The sequence below is a fragment of the Corythoichthys intestinalis genome, chromosome 2, assembly GCF_030265065.1.
Source record: "Corythoichthys intestinalis isolate RoL2023-P3 chromosome 2, ASM3026506v1, whole genome shotgun sequence".
Taxonomy (NCBI): domain Eukaryota; kingdom Metazoa; phylum Chordata; class Actinopteri; order Syngnathiformes; family Syngnathidae; genus Corythoichthys; species Corythoichthys intestinalis.
The window spans coordinates 43,567,161-43,587,306 of record NC_080396.1 but is presented as its reverse complement, the minus strand read 5'-3'; the positions used below and the strand labels follow the sequence as shown (position 1 = coordinate 43,587,306).

Here is a 20,146-nt window from a genome sequence, read left to right as displayed (position 1 = left end):
ATTATTTCTTTGTTTGTTTCTCATGATTCCATAGTTTTTTTCCTCAGAATGGAGTGATTCCATATAAATTTCCCTGCATTTACTCTATAAAAGTAACATTTACTGACCACCACAATGTTTTTTATTCATTTCTTGTAGTGTTTCTAAATGCTAAAGAGTTGCACTTTTGAATTAATTCATTATTTTTTCAAGCTTATTATCTGAGTTTGTTCTACATGATAAAAAGTTTGAGTGAGTGCTCGTCCGAGACTAGTGATTCCATAATTTTCTCTTTGCATCTCTGGCAAAAATAAAGTAAAAACGTAGAATACAGAGGAAAAATGTAACGACTCTAGTGTAGCCCAAAGAAGCGGAGTACGGGTAGCATTTCTTCTTCACGAATCTACTCAAGTAAAATAAAAAGTATGGCTTACTAAAACTACTTATAAAAGCACATTTTTCTCAAAAAGTTACTCAAATGTAATGCGTTACTACCCATATTTGCCTTTGATATACAGCAATCTTTATCATTCACAAATGAACCCTCTTAGCCTGGAATAAACGGTATTATATTAATGCAATGAGGTAATGGTGAGTCAACCAAAGTCATCCAAAACATATCTATTCAAATTCTTCTAGTTTTATTATCGCAATATAATATCGCAATCAACCGCAAACCCCCAAAAAGTCGCAATGTCAGTTTTTTCCAATATTGTTCAGCCCTAGTTATGATCAAGGGTGTCAAACTTGGTTTGCGGGCCACATTTATGGCAAAAATGCTGCATTCGAGGAAGGTAGAAAATAAGACTTATCCCACTAGGATGGTACAAGTTGCGACCTCAAAGCGTTCCAGGCGAATGTAAACAGAAAAGATGGCTGACTGGACTTGTCCAGTTGCTTGTTTTTATTTTGTCCATCAATTGACATTTTGACCTCCAGCAAACCTGCCTTCTTGTAAGCGATCAAATAGTGGAGGAAAAACTACGGCTGAGGTAAATAGCACACCCTGTAAACGGCCTTCTTTAGTTACATCCTTTGCCGAAAGTCAATATAAAAAACATCTACACATTCTTTAGGTTAATTCATTTTGTAAGAAAAAATACATGGCATCTCGAAAAAAATTAATTTAACATAATTGGCTTTACTCCAATTCTATAAATAAAGGAATATCTTTTTATACATCGGATAACTTCTTGCAAAGAGATAGCAGCATATCCTCATGTAAATTCAGTAAAAATCGTATAGTGTTACGGGTAGTTGTGTTGATTAACTACTTTTATAATCATGTAATTTATGTTTCACCATTGGCGATCTGCTTTTCGATGACCAACGCCATATTGTTGAGCAACGTCGTGAATTCGGGGTACTTTTTTTCCTGACTTCACGACTAGGACTTCCCAGTTCGAGTGGCGTTCCAATTATATTTTTCCTGGTCAGAGGTTGGTAACTCCGATTTCCCACCTTCCTCGAATGCAGCATTGGAGATCATGTGGGCTGGACTAGTATATTTTTGGGCAAATAGGTTAACTCACTGGTTGCCAGTGCCGACGTTTGAGGTCTTGACTAGGAGTGGGTAATTAAATGTTCATTCATTTGCCCCTCCTAGTCAAAATGGATAGGACATCGAGCACTGGGGGCGAAAGAACGACTGTAACTGTGGGCACGAAAGTGAACAAAGTGCACTAGTGCACACACTTGATCACACAAATCTCTGGTTTTGTGGCGCCAAGGTCAAATTAAAATATGTGATTTTGTATGGACAGTATGAATGAGCTCCAAGGTGCCTGTCAGGCAGCACAACCTTGTGAGCCGTATCGAATCCTTTGGGGTCGATTCCAGCCCACAGGCCGTAGATTTGACACCACTTGATTATGTGGAATTTTGACTTTGAAAACCTATTGTTTTTCGTGTTTGTTTTTCTTTTTTTAAAAGTTCATTTTCTTGTGTTTTTTTCCCTTCAGTTCATTTTTCGTTTCGTGTTCTTTCTGTTAATTAATGTTCGAGAATTTGCTAATTTTTGTTTGTATCTCTTTTGCTCTTTGTATTGCTTCTTTGTTTCTTTTTTCTGTCTGTCTCTTTTTTTCCTTTCTTTTCTTTCTTTCTTTCTTTCTTTCTTTCTTTCTTTCTTTCTTTCTTTCTTTCTTTCTTTCTTTCTTTCTTTCTTTCTTTCTTTCTTTCTTTCTTTCTTTCTTTCTTTCTTTCTTTCTTTCTTTCTTTCTTTTCCTACAGATGAAACAGTTCATATATGCAAACAGATTCATCTTTTTGTTCTTTGTTCTTTCTGTCTCTCTGTCTTTCTTTCTGTCTTTCATTCTTTCTGTTTGTCTGTCTTTCATACATTCTTTCTTTGTTTATCTCTCCCCCTGTTATTTTCACTCAATTTTTCTTTCTTTCTTTCTTTCTTTCTTTCTTTCTTTCTTTCTTTCTTTCTTTCTTTCTTTCTTTCTTTCTTTCTTTCTTTCTTTCTTTCTTTCTTTCTTTCTTTCTTTCTTTCTCTGTCTTTCTTTCTGTCTGTCTTTCTTTCTTTCTTTCTTTCTTTCTTTCTTTCTTTCTTTCTTTCTTTCTTTCTTTCTTTCTTTCTTTCTTTCTTTCTTTCTTTCTTTCTTTCTTTCTTTCTTTCTTTCTTTCTTTCTTTCTTTCTTTCTTTCTTTCTTTCTTTCTTTCTTTCTGTCTTTCATTCTTTCTGTCTGTCTTTCATTCTGTCTGTCTGTTTGTCTCTTTCTTTCTTTATCTCTCTCCCTGTTATTTTCACTCAATTTTTCCTTCCTTCCTTTCTTCCTTCCTTTCTTCCTTTCTTTCTTTCTTTCTTTCTTTCTTTCTTTCTTTCTTTCTTTCTTTCTTTCTTTCTTTCTTTCTTTCTTTCTTTCTTTCTTTCTTTCTTTCTTTCTTTCTTTCTTTCTTTCTTTCTTTCTTTCTTTCTTTCTTTCTTTTCCTACAGATGAAACAGTTCATATATGCAAACAGATTCATCTTTTTGTTCTTTGCATATGATGCACATGCACTTTGCAAAAGCAGCCATCACAAGATTGCTTGCATAGACGCCAAAATAGGGCAAACCCAGAAGACAATTGTAACACGGAGCATCCAAACAGTGGGTGTTGGGGTGATAACAATCCGTTTCAGTTGCACATTATAGAAACATGCAGATGGGGTACCCACGCTGAAAAGGTTTGGGGATCATGTGTCATTCGCGTTAAGAAAAGATAGACGGAATACAATTGTTGTAACTCCTTATTATGGTTGCGAAACAAATGGATGGTTGCTATAGGACGTACAGGTTGGGATGACTGGATAGATTAAGAGGAGGGAGACTGAGGGTCGATTAGAAGGGGGGCAAAGAGCCATCTGGTCACCGTGGCGCGTGCAGCACGCGTGGTTCCCCTGAGTGCAGTGGCATCTGATGCCTGATCATAAATCTTTTAAATTTTGTTCCATACCGTTATGTTTTGGCTGTTCAAGTGTAAGCAAACAAACTTTGAAAAGAACTAGGGGAAAAAAAGTTAATAATAAAGTATTCAATGTCAGAAATATTTCTAACGCACAAAAATTTATTTTCGGCTTTATTTTATAACGTCTGGTCTTTTCTTTGTGTGTCTGATGTCACTATACCCCTCCCTTGCCGCAGCTCCCGCCACCCTGTGCAGCGTTGGCAGCAGGACGCAAAAAACACCCCACAGGTATTGAGACCTCGCCCCCTCCGGCTAGAACTGCATAAACCTCATATGCAAAACTATTGTTGTCAAAATTTACCAGCAGATGTTATTTTGAAGTATAGCGTGGCTTGGGTTACTTGATGTAGCGTGGATCAGATTGGATTGGAGCAGGAGACAGCCTGTCTGTGGAGCCCCTTTTTTCCACGCATGCACGCAAGCCTCGCCCGAATACGAGACAGCTTTGTTACACCTCTGCATCAAATATTTTTGCAAATAAATTTATATAAAGTAAGAAATATGCCTATAACGTATAGTACAAGAAAAACACAAAAACAACTACAACATAGCACAATTATGGACATACTATTGTGTTCCTCTTATTATATTTATGAAATATTATCAAAACAATTGCTTATTTTCCCATAGTTATTGAGATTAGTTTACTGATTTGTAAGAAGTTCCGAAATTCTATGCGTAATTACGCAACAACCATGTGTTTTTTTTGCACTGTAATCCCCCCTGCAACAATGATAATCAATATATAACACGTTCTCTGTTTAGAACGGTTTAAAATACATATATATGTATGTTTATAGGTGTGTAGGGTTTTGGTTTGCGTGGGACTACAAACAAGTTTTACGCGCGGCGTCTGGATGAAGGATTATGTATATATTTTTTGCATATCATAATGCAGACACGCACTTTTAGTTGTTACGCTAGGATTTAAGAAAAAGACAGATGGCTATAAACGTGATGATTTTTCCCCTTTTGTCGTCGTCGAATGAGTGGCCAGTCCTGTTGTTTGGTGTTGGCTTGGGGGCGTTGCCGTGACGCACGGGTACCGACGCCGTGGACCTGGATATAAACCGCAGCAAATGCCCGTTAGAGACACATTTCTTCTTATATCTATCGAAGACGCATCTCGAGAAGTAAATTGACCAAGAACATGTCTCCTAACGTGACTTGTGATGCAATGGCATCCCCTTCTCAGAGGCCCACCGTGGCCAAAAGGAAAGAAGCTTTTGAGCTCAGAAAGGTGAGTTGAGGAACTTATTTTCCTAAAAAAACAGTTGCACATTTGAATATGATGCTTAAATGTTCAATATTATGCCATACTAAATTGGGTTTGTTCTTTTCAGACTATGAAACCTTTGGTGGAAAAAAGAAGGCGCGCTCGCATTAATGACAGCCTGAACCACTTGAAAGAGTTGATTCTTCCTCTCACTGGCAGAGATGTAAGTTTTTCTATTGTTATGAATGAAGATAACATTTTTAGGTAAACAAGGTCCGAGTTAGGCTCACTTTTTCGATTTTTTTTTTTTGAATACTTATAGAAGAGTCGGTACTCCAAGTTGGAAAAAGCAGACATTCTGGAGATGACTGTGAGGTTCCTCAGTGACATTCCCCCTGTCCAAAATAAAAGTAAGTACTCATTTTCATTTTTAATGGATATTTAGCTTCATAGGTGTTTCAATCACAGACACTAACGGAGCCACGTCGTTGCTTGTTTCAGATTCCACAGACAGTTACAAAGAGGGCTACAAAGCTTGTCTCCAACGCGCGTCTGCTCTCCTTCCCAACTGCAGCTTGCAGCGGGACGCCTGCAAGCAGGTGGCCGACTTCATCCAACGATCCTCGGCGGCAACAAGCAATCGGCAGTGTCTCAAATGCTGCAGCCAGAACCCAACGGCTTTCCCGCACATCCAGCAGAGGCTCCTCAGCCTCAAATCCAGTTTGGGTCACAAACCTGACGGAGCGCTGTCTCACGGCAGATCTGTGTCTGCTCCACAGCACGACAGCGTCACCATGTGGAGACCGTGGTAGATGATTCAGACGTGCGATATTTCCTCTACAACATGTCCACCACTAAATTACATGTTGATTTAACATGATTTGTACACTTTTCAGATTTACTTGTTAAATCGACCTAGCTGAGTATTGTATACTTTACCCTTTGCGTACACGTCGGTTGTCTTGCATAAGTTGACAAATAGACTGTTGTATTCTTTTTAAAACTCCGCATGTATGTATACGTTAAATATTTGGTCCGCGTTCGCGTCTAGGACTGAATGATTAAGGGCTATTGAAACAGCCCTGTAAGGCCCCAAGGGTCACTCTTATTGAATTTGCACCGTATGACTCCTGTGCAGATTGATTTTGTGGATACATTGTATGTCACTGCAAGTATCTCTGTTGGGATGTGTTTATTTTTGCTATTTGCAGCAATTTCTGTTTCTTATGTATAGCGAGAAAAAAAAAAAAAAAAAAAAAAAAAAAAACAATAAAATATACCGATCTCGCGGTAATATTGTGTTTGTGTCATTTTGTTTATTCTAAGAATTTTTTATTTATATAAAAAGTTATATATAAAGCATACCCCAAAGTTTTTTTTTCTTCTCTTCGCATTGGCATCGGTAGGCATATATTCGTAAGCCCCCCTAAATAATTTGGTGTTGTTTTATTAAAAAAAAAAACAACAAAAAAAACAAAAAAACAAAAAACAAAAACAAAACAAAACAAAAATTACAAATACTGACATATTCAGGAAGTTTCCAGAAAATTCATTATTATGTAGTTAATAGTTAATTATAGTCATTATTAACTTAAATATGATCTTAAATAAATCTGTCAGTTTCCCCTCACTTCATACAGTAAGGTAGTGAGCCCCTTCAGTGCATCACTATCCAATCCATTCCACTTGTTCATATAGAGAACTCACACATCACTGAAAATCCAGTCTGCGTTTTCCCTGGGACCTTGCTTGCAGTTGGTACCGGCAGCACGTGTGTGTGTGTGTGTGTGTGTGTGTGTGTGTACCTCTGACGCACACAGAGTACAGCCTGAATAGATGGATGAAGGCTGGACAAAAGGTTTTTCAGTAAAGTGAATATTTATTACTGCTGGTAGTACCAGTTAGTTAGCTCCAGCCTCCAGCTAGCAGAAAAAAGTTCTATGTAACCAATAAATCAAATGATCTGTGTTTGACAAATGAAAACCTCGCTTGCACACTCCATACAATCTCTGTGCACGTCTTACCAATGTTGTTTTGCGGTCAAAAGTTACATCCTAGCTCTAAAATAGCGCTGCTATAGATGCTATTAGCTAGTTAGTCTGAAATGCATTGTGAAGGTCCTAGCAGGGTTAAGTGTGCACTCGTTTTACCACTACTTTGGGGTGACTTTCTTCTGGAGCATCAGCTGTGTTTCTCTTTTAACGCATGGATGAGTTCAGGAGCTGAGCTCATTCACCTATGATTATCATCAGTGGATAGTCATAATAATACTCTAATAATAATTACTTCACCACCTTTATTGAACTGTAGGAGTCAGAGCAGAGTAGCAAAGAGGGTCAGAGGGGAGACACCTCTACTGGAAATGTAGGAGTAGGAGAGTAATGATTAGAAAATGGAGAAACCCAAGAAGATGATTATATGTAGCATACATACACAACATCTGAGTCGCAACAGAGTGAGACTGATTTGCCACCCTTAAACACAGACTGCATTCTTTGATTTTTCCATCTACCAAGTAACTTAGCGTAACTATAGCCGTTTTCCCCCTGTTGTTCTACTACATTAAAAAAATAGACTGAAACAACAAGAATGATAATAATGAATAAATGATCAGTCTTTGTTAGCTGTTTTGTGCTTGTTCACTTCCTGTGCATACCCCCCCGTTCTCTTCGTTAGACAATAGTGAACCACTGAAATGTCGTGTCAGTGCCATTGACGGCGCTGGATGTCCAATCAATTTTGTCTGGGACGGCTAGCAGCAAAATGGATTGGACGTTGAGCGAAGACAATGGCCACCTGTGAGTTAAACTGGATTATTTTAGTCTATGGTGAACATCTAAAATTATCCTTGCCAAAATAATTTCCACTGTCCCCTCATTTACTGGCAATGGCAGTGTCCTTTTTCTCATGGTCTATGTTGCCCTCTAAAGGCCATTGGTGCTAATGACAAATAAAGGTTGCGTTCATGTGCGCCGAGTCACCTCGTCGAAAGAGAAACCATCCGATGGAAGCAAAATGGCTGTGGTCTGACGTTTCCTAACTAAACTCACCACAGATTCATTTGACGGAATCGCAAGTACAGCAAATTAGGTCTCTTTTTACACTGTGCGAAACCTTCAGTTCTTTCTTTTCTCCCCAAAAGGAATTTCGTCATGTTTTATTGCTAACTAAAGTAGACTGTACTGTGTCCTTTTCTCCATCAGGAAACAGGACATCCTCACTAGCATCATGTCCGCGATGAAAACTCCTCAAGCCGCATCAGCTCTTCAGCTATGCAGGTGGGATGTTTCGGAAACCTCTGGTTATTACGATGTGTTTTTATTATTTAGTTCGTTATTTTAGACATTCGAACACGGAACTCGCGTGTTGCCGGCGTCCGTCCGTCGCGAGATTCTACGTCACTCGCCGGCGTAATCTCTTTATCTGCTTTAAAGAGCTTTCCTTTACCATCATGTTATCTGTTTTTTTGTGACTATGTCTTAGGATGTTTTACAGTGGCAGTGTAACCCGTCAAACGGGATATAATGGGGGATGATAAAGCATTTTTCTTCCTCGTTCAGTCACACGTGTTATAAGTCATTGGGACATAGTCTTACAGAAAGACAAGGACACCATGTAACGTGTTGTTGACGTCTTTAGTGAGAAAATGAAAATACAAGTAAACATTTGCAACCTGATTTACATTAGAGAATCGTTGTCCCGGCAGCGTGTCTTGTGCTGCTGTACTCATGTACACCGAGAGAGGACGCAAGAGGCACAACAACCATAGTGACACATCAATGTCATACATGAGTTAAGCAGGTATTATGTATTTGGCATAATTTATCCCTTTATAGGGCAAGTGACTACTTTTGGTAATTAAAACAAACCTCAAATTTTAAATTTTAAAAGTTAAATATTTAAATATTTTTACTATAAATCATTAATATATTGTTTACATTGCTTGCATATAATTTCTATAAATTACATTTCTAAAATTGTTTTAAAATATTAAATAAAATGAAAATGAAGTAAAAAAAGAAAAAAAAAATTTGGCCCCAAAGAAAACCCCCTTACCCCCATTTAATTGCCCGCCATTGACAACGATATACAGTACACCCAAGTCATTTAAACTGGGAGGACTGACTGTGAATGCTCATATTTCAGTGCCATTGGCAGTGCTAGATGTCAGTCAAAAAGTTTACATTGTTTCTATATAACTTCTATTAATTACATTTCTAAATTGATTAAATAAATTAAATAAAATGAAAATGAATGAAAACAGAAATAATCATTTTGGCCCCAAAAACCACTCCCCCCCATTTACCGTATTTTTTAGACTATAAGTCGCACCTGAGTATAAGTCGCACCAGCCATAAAATGCCCAACGAAGAGGGAAAAAAAACATATATTAGTCGCACCGGCGTATAAGTAGCATTTTTGGGGGAAATCTTCTTGAGAAAATCCAACACATAGAACAGATATGTCATCTTGAAAGGCAGTTTAAAATAAAAATACAATAGAGAACAACATGCTGAATAAGTGTACAGTATGATAATGTTACATGACGCATGAACAACGAAATGCAAATGTGGCCGGTATGTTAACGTAACATAGCTACTAAGAGTTATTCAGATAACTAGAGCATAAAGAGCATGCTAATAAGTTTACCAAACCATCAGTGTTACTCCAAAACACCAAAAGAACATATGAAATGATATAATAATGTGGTAATAATTTCACACATAGGTCGCTCCAGAGTATAAGTCGCACCCCCAGCCAAACTATAAAAAAACTGCGACTTATAGTCCGAAAAATACGGTAATTGTATTTAACTCATTGCCTGCCATTGACAATGATACACGTTCAGTTCATTTAAACTGGAAGGACTGGCCGTGAATGCTCATGTTTCAGCGCCACTAACAGTGCTAGACGTCAGTCAAATAGGATTGGATGTGTAGTGGCGTCAGTGGCAACCAATGAGTTAAGTGAGTGCTGTGTAAAGGTTGAGAAAAACCGAAACATAATCCAGTCATGAAAGGAAAGATGAAGTAATTATTTTTTGCGTTCTAATGAGCGCAAGCATAGTCCACACATTGCCATTGATGGCGCTAGCCTGTCAGCCTCTCCCAGTCAAACCAGTGGCGCATCTCCTCATCCTTTCACTGAGGGCTGCTTGATGGGGGCATGGATGGTCTGGGGGACTGCCTTGGGCCCAAGGGGGAAGATGGCGGCCCATTTGCTGGAGCTTTTGGGGAAGGAGCGTTCAGTGCTCACTCCCCCCGGTTGGCAGGGGTGGAGCTGGGGTACCCCGGTGGCCCACGCGGAGCATTTCCATTTTTTCTGCATGTCTATCACACGTCGAAGGGGGTTCACGCATGATTAGTTGCAACTAAGCCTATACAGGTAATTGAAATTGCCGGGGCCAGGATTAGCGATCAGGTAGCATAGAGTAGTATGTCACCTATCAACAATTACTTAAACACTCTACCCTCCTCTTCCCTGGGTTACACCCTCCCCACACACACATGGTGTCCACGGGTAAACATAATTACACTACAATAACGCCACTATGTTCTTCGGTAGCATAGGTGTTTAACGTATTTTTTTATTGTTGTATACATATACTATATATACCGGGTGTCCCAAAGAGTGTATACACCCTTTGCAGCTAATAACTCGACATGTTCATATTTTAACTGCATTTTCATACTTCCAGTTGCATTTGAGAATACATCTTCTTTCTTCAAAATTTAGTCTGGCTGCTGCCATCATTGATTCAATGGGTTTAATCTACAAAACATCCATAGACAATTTGGTTACCGACTGCTAAAGCGTATACATTTTTTTGGGACACCCATCAAATATCTTACAAATATATATTCATCTAAGAATTCCACAGTAGAACATGAAAATAAGTAGACAATACTAGGTATCATTCAAAATAATTGGGATGAAAAACAAAATATTGAGGGACTTAAGCTTTGTGTATTCATGCCTTACATACACTACTGAGACGTAAGCTCCTTGCCAAAAGTAGCAGAGATTCTTGGGATTCCCTTGTCACTTCTAGCAGACGACACTGACGTTATTAGTAACAGTTATTGTCAGCTCAGTGTCTTATCACCGTATCAGCAGGCGGGTTCTGATCCAGTCAGACCAGTCATGACTGTAGCTATATATCAGGGCCTCAAATGTCGGACCTGGATGCAGAAAGCATCCACAAGGAAAGTCAGAAGCTTAAGAGGAATGCAAAGAGAAACAAGGTCATAGAGGCAAGGAACATGCGCTGCTTCAAGCCCCCGAGAAAGTTTGTACCCTATGATGTGGAGAAGACGTCAAGCTTCAAATATGAACTCTGCAGGTAGATCGCACAAAACCCTGATTTATAATACTATTTGGTAGATAATTCATTCATTCATTGATGATAAAGGAAATTGTTGTGATCATAAAGTTTAAACTTTGTTGCTGTGACTAACTGGTGAGTCATTTTTTTCGTCAGCCATTCATAAAATGAAAGACTAGTCAGTCGGATGTGACTCATTTGTCTCCAGAATGCGTCAACGATTGGATTTTGTATTCTTTTAGGAGCTGTTAGAAGAGCAGCAGATGTTGTTTGACATCTGAGAACATAAGATGAGCTGTAACCTGGAAAATGACCCAGACAACAGGGAAAAGTAGTAATTAAACTGATAGACTACGAGGCATGAACTTCAAGCTTTATTAGAGGATTTTGATGAACCATACAAAGCATATAGAATATATTTTTCTTTGATGATATAAAGACTCTAAAGTGTCTCTTTCACCATATAGGTTTGTTTCTATACCCCCCCCCCTTTTTTTTTTAAAGAATATATTCTTCAATGATGTCTTTTCTCCTGAACAGTACCATACTTGTATATTGTGCACCACAAAACACAGCACATCACATAAAACATCAGATATATTTCCTGATAGCTTTCAACAGCATTCAGCTCCTATTGTTTTTTGTGTGACTTTGTTCTGTATACATCACATTGTCTTTAGTTTCTGTCTAGTCAACCTTCAAAATGAGATGCTTTGTAAAACTTTAGTATCCCAAATCAAGCATATTATTTTTGCATTTACAGTGAATGGCAGTAAGGGTAATCCATCGTTCCCACCGCCTGTATGAACTCCCGCTTGTCTCTTTTTTTATGGCAGGATCATGCGCCCCGATGATGCCAACATTGTCGGGAATGTGCATGGTGGCAACATCCTGAAGATGATTGAAGAAGCTGGATGCATTATCAGCACGCGGCATTGCAACACACAGAATGAGGTAAAAGGCAACAAGCATATTGATGTATTTTAATGAATGTTTCCCTTTTCTGATAGAGCATGCATGTCTCATTCTCCTCCATGTTCAAGTCTTGCTAAGTCTTCTCATGTTCTTCCACAATAGTGTATACTCTGTCCTTCAGGTTGCTGTCACTCGCTCGCTCGCTTGCGGAAACCACAGATGCCGTGAACATTAGTCAGAGGATATGCAAATCAGTCTTTTGTCCCCAAAAAAGCTCCTTAATACCAGCTTCGCCTGAGTCATATTAACCCAGTGGCAATAGAAGCAAAACAGGAGATGGAAATAAAAATGGGAACATCAAAACAAAAGTAACAGTTGAGTTCAGTCATCTACTTCACAGGTGTCAAACCCAGGCTTGGGGGCCAGCTGTGGCCCACCACATCATTTTGTTTGGCCCGCGAAATCAAATCATGTGAATTCACCTCAGGTTTCTTGCTAAAATACTAGAAATGCAGATTGTTGTCACTTAAAAACCTTTAAAAATTAAATCAAATTTTCTGCACACAGTTCTTACATTAAGTTTGTACTGGGCTCTGATTTCATAACCAGGTATCATTCAATTTGTATTGTACATGGAATAATTGGAGTGATCCATTACTGGTGTAAGCAACATAAATAGAAAGTCGTATTAAAATGTACACACTGCCTGGATGATTCTTTGTCTTGCTTTACCTTTCACCCATTAAACTAATTCTGCTTTGACTTGCATCATTTTATCCTTGTCTTACCTTCAACAGCATTCTGATCATGTTTTACATTTCTGTCTCCTTTGAGGTAGGACATTTGACACACTGTATTGGCAGTTGTTTGACTGAATACAAAGACTAAAGGAACAGTTTTTAAATAAGATGTAAGGCTAATTTGTCTTTTTTAATTACTTAATGATGCTGGATGGTACCTATGTGACAGCTGGTCTAATACATAAGTTTTGCTGTTTGTCAAACTCAATTCATTGAATTTACTGTACATACCGTATATGGCTCCATTGTGAAAAACGTGTATGATAAACATCATCGGACAGTAAAGGCAACAGTATTTGTTTTTCTTGAAATTAGGTATGTTTGAAAAGAGCAGCTAAAATGATGTAAGGTCTATCATAAAGGTTTGTCACAATATATCTTCAGACATCAGGGAACCTTGCTTGTCTCGTCAGAGGAGACATTAGATCTTAACTATTCCTGTTTTTCTTTTGAGAGTAAATTAACAGTCATACATCAGGTATGATAAAATTTACTGTACTGTCTCCGTCAGGACCGCTGCTTGGCAGCTTTGGTTCGGGTGGAGAAGACCGAGTTTTTGTCTCCCTTGTTCATCGGAGAGGTTGCCCATGCCACCGCTGAGATCACGTTCACCTCGCAGCACTCACTTGAAGTGCAGGTCAAAGTCATGGGTGAGAACATCCTCACAGGTAAATTGATCAAAACCTCAAAGTTTCTTGATATGTCGTCTTTCACATATTGTTCTCCGGGAAGACATGACTTTTGTTTTCATGCCGCCACTCAACAGTGTTAACCTTTTGCCTCATTCTTCCCTGCACTCCCTTATGTCTGTGCTAGAATATGAAGAATGACAATCATTCACCTTTGCCTGCATTCACTGATAAGAGGCACAATTCAAACACACCTTCATATTTGGAGCTAGAAGACATAAAATTCCAAATTGGTGACATTTTCTGATGCGTGGTTGGTCACATTTCATTTAATCTGCAGTTTGGATATTGCACAAATATACAAATTGTTCCCGTTTCACAATTTATAATTCATAAGCAATACTTAACAATTTATTTGTATTATACTGCTGTAAATAAGTATTTGAACACCTGAGAAAAATCAGTATTAATATTTGGTAAAGTAGTATTTGATTACAATTAAAGCGGCCAAATATTTCCTGTAACATCTCACCATGTTTGCACAGACTGCAGCAGGGATTTTGCACCACTGTTCACACAGATCTTCTCTAGGTTAATCAGGTTTCTGGGCTGTCACTGAGAAACAAGGCTTTTGAGCTTCCTCCAAATATTTTATATTGGGTTTAGAATTGAAGACTGGCTAGGCCCCTCCAGAACCTTGATATGCTTTTTACGAAGCCACTCCTTGGTTATTCTGGCTGTCTGCTTCATGCCATTGTAATGTTGGAAGACACAGTCACAGCCCATTTTCAGTGCTCTAACTAAGGGAAGGAGGTTATGCCCCAAAATCTCACAATACATGGCCCTGGTCATCCTCTCCTTAATACAGTGCAGTCGTCTAGTCCCATATGCAGAACAACACCCCAAAAGCATAATGCTACCAACTCCATGTTTCACAGTAGGGATGGTGTTCTTGGGATGGTACTCATCACTCTTCTTCCTCCAAACACTGTGAGTGGAATTAAGACCAAAAATTTCCAATTTGATTTCATATGACAACATGACTTTCTCCCATGACTCCCCTGCATCATCCAAATGGTCATTGGCAAACTTAAAAGGGGCCTGGACATGTGCTGGTTTAAGCAGGGGAACCTTCCGTGCCATGCTTGATTTTAAACCATGACGTCTTTGTATATTGCCAACAGTAACCTTGGAAATGATGGTCCCAGCTCCTTTCAGGTCATTGACCAGCTCCTTCTGCATAGTTCTTGGCTGATTCCTCACCATTCTTAGGATCATTGAGACCCTATGTGGTAGAACTTGCATGGAGCCCCAGTCTGAGGGAGATTGACAGTCATGCTTAGCTTCTTCCATTTTCTCATAACTGCTCCAACGGTGGATCTAATATCACCAAGCTGCTTTGCAGTTGCCCCATAACCCTGTTCAACGCTGTAGAGGTCTACAATTCTGTCTCTGGTGTCTTCGGACAGCTATTTGGTCTTGACCATGTTAGGAATTGGAGTCTTCCTGATTGTAGAGGGTGGAAAGGTGTTTATATGCAGCTAACCGCCTTAAACAGGTCAAAAAGTCAAACTCAAAAAGTCCACCTCCACTCCACTTGTTCGTTGGACTTGTTAAAGGTGACTAACAGGTCTTTGGGGCTCACAGTTCTAGCTACAGTGTATCACAAAAGTGATTACAGTCCTCGCATTTCTGCAGATATTTAAGTATATCTTTTCATGGGACAACACTGACAACATGACACTTTGACACAATGAAAAGTAGTCTGTGTGCAGCTCATATAATAGAGGTAATTTATTTTAAAGCCCGCAAACAGTTTGCTGAAGACATGTCAACATGTCAACAAAGCACATGGATTACTGGAACCATGTCCTATGGTCTGATGAGACGGGCGGGCATTCTTGTGTACCATCTTCAGAAGAGGCTTCCTCCTGGGATGAAAGCCAAGCACACCAATTTGATGTAGAGTGCGGCGTATGGTCAGAGCACTAATAGGCTGACCCCCCACCTCTTCAATCTCTGCAGCAATTCTGACAGCACTCCTGTAACGAGTCACATGACGTTTTGGAGGGAAAATGACAAGCAGTACTCAATTTGGATATTTAGGGATGTACATACAGTGAGGTAAATAAGTATTTAGTCAACCACTAATTGTGCAAGTTCTCTGACTTGAAAATATTAGAGAGGCCTGTAATTGTCAACATGGGTAAACCTCAACCATGAGAAACAGAATGTGGAAAAAACCCCCAGAAAATCGCATTGTTTGATTTTTAAAGAATGTATTTGCAAATCATGGTGGAAAATAAGTATTTGGTAGATACCACAAGTTCATCTCAATACTTTGTTATGTACCCTTTGTTGGCAATAACGGAGCCCAAATGTTTTATGTAACTCTTCACAAGCTTTTCACACACTGTTGCTGGTATTTTGGCCCATTCCTTCATGCAGATCTCCTCTGGCGCAGTGATGTTTTGGGGCTGTCGTGTGGCAACACGGACTTTCAACTCCCTCCTCACCCCGTGGCATCAAAATGATAACACTAACGGTGAGCAAAAATCCCAGAAACACACGGGGGGACCTAGTGAATGACCTAGAGAGAGCTGGGACCACAGTAACAAAGGCTACTATCAGTAACACAATGCGCCGCCACGGACTCAAATCCTGCACTGCCAGACGTGTCCCCCTGCTGAAGAAAGTACACGTCCAGGCCCGTCTGCGGTTCGCTAGAGAGCATTTGGAATGTCCAGAAGAGGACTGGGAGAATGTGTTATGGTCAGATGAAACCAAAAAAAGAACTTTTTGGTAGAAACACAGGTTCTCATGTTTGGAGGAAAAAGAATACTGAATTGCACCATACACACTGTGAAGCATGGGGGTGGAAACATCATGCTTTGGGGCTGTTTTCCTGCATAGGGACCAGGACGACTGATCTGTGTAAAGGAAAGAATTAATGGGGCCATGTATCGAGAGATCTTGAGTGAAAATCTCCTTCCATCAGCAAGGGCATTGAAGATGAGACGTGGCTGGGTCTTTCAGCATGACAATGATCCCAAACACACAGCTGGGCAACAAAGGAGTGGCTTCGTAAGAAGCATTTCAATGTCTTGGAGTGGCCTAGCCAGTCTCCAGATCTCAACCCCATAAAAAAACTGTGGAGGGAGTTGAAAGTCCGTGTTGCCCAACGACAGCCCCAAAACATCACTGCTTAGAGGAGATCTACATGGAGGAATGGGTCAAAATACCAGCAACAGTGTGTGAAAAGCTTGTAAAGAGTTACAGAAAACGTTCGGGCTCCGTTATTGCCAACAAAGGGTACATAACAAAGTATTGAGATGGACTTTTGGTATTGACCAAATACTTATTTTCCACCATGATTTGCAGATAAATTCTTTAAAAACCAAACAATGTGATTTTCTGCGATTTTTTTCCCCCACATTCTGTCTCTCATGGTTGAGGTTTACCCATGTTGACAATTACAGGCCTCTCTAATATTTTCAAGTGGGAGAACTTGCACAATTAGTGGTTGACTAAATACTTATTTGCCCCACTGTATTTACTAAGAGGTGTACTCAGTTTTGTTGCCAGGGCTTTAGATATTAATGATTATATTTTGAATTATTTTGAGGGGAAAATAAATTAACTCTATTATATAAGCTGCGCACAGACTACTTTTCATTGTGTCAAAGTGTCATTTTGTCAGTGTTGTCCCATGAAAAGATATACTGAAATTTTAGCTGCACAATGCGAGGGGTGTACTCACTTTTGTGATACACTCTAATATAGAGGTGTTCAAATATTTATTTGCAGCAGTATAATACAAATAAATTGTTAAAAAAAAAATCATACACTGTGATTTCTGGATTTTTTTTTTCTATAGATTGTCTCTCACAGTGGACAAGCACCTACAATGAAAATTTCAAACCCGCCCATCATTTCTAAGTGGGAAAACGTGCAAAATCGCAGGGTGTTCAAATACTTATTTTCCTCACTGTAGATACTGTATTCTGAATGGTGGAATAATATTTTTGGAAGCCACTGTAAAAAAAAAAAAAAAAAAATCGAGTGTCAGTTTTTACTTATTGAAGAGTGTATTTCAGTTTTTAGTCATTTGATTTTTTTAAATTAACATTGAAATAACATATAACTTCTGACATAAAAAGACATAAAAAACTAAAAACATTAAAAAATGATTAATAATAAAAACATATTACAAATAATACAACTATAATTTACATCTGGCGTCCACATATGTTGACATCACATTTTGAGTCATATAGGCAACACTTGTCTATACCAAAGTTATTATTGTGATGATGCCACATCTTTGTAGCATTAGTTTGTTTCTCAATTACCCAAAAAAAGTCACTTGCCCTATAAAGGGTTAAAGCTCCATCTTAAAAAGATAAATGGACAAAGAAAAAAATCACTTATTCAATTCAATTAAAATGTGTTGCAACCACCAAAATAAAGAACATCATGCTACAGAGCTCATGGTAACAGAATGCCACATAAACACAATTAGGAATATGAAAGCAGTTAATTGATTGCATTCATTTTTCCAACAGAACAATTGCTCTGCATTAGATAAAAATATATACGTTAGGAAGAAAAAAAATATTTACATTTGATTTGCCCTTCAGATATTGAATGTCAAAAGACAAAACAGTACTGGAAAATGTAGTTTAACACTTCTGCTTTTTGATCAGTAGAGGGCAGCACCCACATTGTAATACTTGGCATGGGAATAGTTTATGAACAAAAAATACACACACAGACAGACAGCCCTTCCCCCCTTTAAATATACTAGCATATTTGTTAATAGTCTGATTATTTAAAAGCAGTGTAGAAAGTGGTGCAGCAACCTGTATGAATCTTAATTTGAATGATCCAAGATGAATAAAAACAGAAAAAAACAGAAGTGTCCTTCATGAGGATGAGCGGAACGGATAGTGAATGAATGAAAGACAGGTGCATTGATTAATACTGCAAACTGAATGAAATAAGATTCAGGGTAGGAAAAGGAGGGAAAGATGAAGGAGTTGTGAGAAATAAAAGAAGTATCCCCTAGACAGCTGTTGCCCTAGCAACAGGCTTGTACTGGTTGGTTGGCTGGTTGCTGTGTTGAAGTAGGTTAACAGACATACATTGGAGATGTGATCTAAACTAGAAAGGTCAAAATATCCTACCTTAAATTACAAATTTTACTCAAAGGGGGATTTCCTATTCTTAAACTTGGATGAAGCAAAACTCATCAAAAGCCATCCAAACAAATCACACACCTCATTGACTGCAATTCTTCAGACCTCGTTAGCTCCAAGAAAATTTTCTATAGATTTCCTAGATGAACTGTATCAGTTAACACCAAAACGAGTCAATCAGATTTTGTTTAGTCCCCCCCACCCCCCCCCCCCCCCCCCAAATTCTCCTGTTTAGGTTTCAGTATGGCAAAACAACTACACAGGCTTTATTCCCACAATTTTCGACTGTGGAATTTAGTGAGTAACATGTTTTGGTGTCTAAACGCATAAATCACACTAGTCTCTAGGGATGAATACATTCTGTGTGTGCAGTATTTACACAGCTAAGGATATCTAGATAGAGTGCATAAGTGTGGCATACTGTACATATGTGCATGTCTGTGCATTTGTGCTGGTATCAGTGTTTGGCCCTTTAAAAGGTTCCTGCAGGGCTGAGGGGGAAGAGAAGATAACGGGAGCAGACATTATTTGCTTCTGTCATGTCAGCTTAGCATCAGGCCCCACACACTTCGGTCCAGTCACACATGGACGCCAAGTGGGTGTACCTGAACATGTCTCATGCACACACATGCTCCGTGTAGGGCTGATATGTGCGCGGTGACACATTGTACGCAAAGTCACACACTGACACTTTCATGCCCCCGCACATAGAACGCACATGCTAGGCACGCTCTCAAAATTTGTTTAACCTCACCACATTCTTCTCCCTCTGTTGGAAGAGGGCTTTGACGGGAAATTTTTGTTTGAATATATATACAGTAATCTGTAATATGTAGTAAGATCTTCATGGTTTTATGCATTTCTGTATATCTTGTATATGTGTGTTGTTGGATGAGGCAGGCATCCAGGTTCCACAGTCAGTCAGGCAGCATCTCATCAGGCAGGCCTCAGTCACGGCCCCCCAGGGGGAGTCTGCCTACTGTGGGCACAAGCCGTGATGATTGTCCCCGCTATGCACAACGCTCATGCGCACTACACGCATGATGCGCAGTCACACACGCACATAGATTTGTATATGGGTATGTACAGTAATTGAGTATACTCTGTGGAAGCACGTTCTACACAGATAAAAGAAACAGTATACACATGCATTCATACAACACACACGGTCAGGTGTGTGGTGACCGAACACTAATGACAACACTCACTCTGCATGTACACGTACACTGAGGTAATAATGCTTGCATCACATGCACACTCAGGCATGCATTTGCATAAACCTGGTATACACAAATCGTAGCCTTCCGCGTGCAGCAAACGCACACACATACGCATGCATAGACACAGCTGAGAGCAATGCATTATGGGTGAGGCTTAAAATAAGCATGACAGTTCTTGCCGGGATCCTGATAGGTCGTTCAACTGTACATTTTGAATGTTCGTGTTGTGAGCCTACAAAGGCACATTTGTTAAATGTATTACACGCTTTACTGTTATCATGAATGTTATGACAAGTCAGGTGTTCAAACGTGAGCTGACCTCAGTGTAATCATGTCAAAAAGTTCTGGCTTTGAATCTCTTCAGTCTCTCCAGGCCAGAGTAGGGCTCAGCTAAAAGTAATTTGGCCTTGATAGA

The 20,146-nt window shown here is 39.2% G+C and overlaps 2 protein-coding genes across 5 annotated transcripts in view; both read left to right on the top strand.

Moving 5' to 3' along the window:
* Positions 1–4,569: 4,569 nt before the first annotated feature.
* LOC130912350 (transcription factor HES-2-like) lies at positions 4,570–5,456 on the top strand. Its single transcript, XM_057830386.1, has 4 exons — positions 4,570–4,668; positions 4,772–4,867; positions 4,967–5,054; positions 5,146–5,456. Exons 1-4 carry the CDS (start codon positions 4,579–4,581, stop codon positions 5,454–5,456), a joined length of 585 nt encoding a protein of 194 aa, XP_057686369.1. The 5' UTR covers positions 4,570–4,578.
* A 2,132-nt stretch (positions 5,457–7,588) lies between these two features.
* The window catches only part of acot7 (acyl-CoA thioesterase 7), a 69,618-nt gene continuing 57,060 nt past the window's right edge, over positions 7,589–20,146 (top strand). The window contains exons 1-4 of one of the 4 annotated variants that reach the window (XM_057859948.1): positions 7,589–7,734; positions 7,848–7,922; positions 11,806–11,923; positions 13,196–13,352. In XM_057859948.1, the coding sequence (XP_057715931.1) occupies positions 7,873–7,922; positions 11,806–11,923; positions 13,196–13,352 (325 nt within the window). In that variant the 5' untranslated portion in view covers positions 7,589–7,734; positions 7,848–7,872. Of the gene's footprint in view, positions 7,750–7,847; positions 7,923–10,788; positions 10,988–11,805; positions 11,924–13,195; positions 13,353–20,146 lie in introns of those variants that run through there. The other 3 variants (XM_057859963.1, XM_057859957.1, XM_057859939.1) reach the window with 3 other exon arrangements.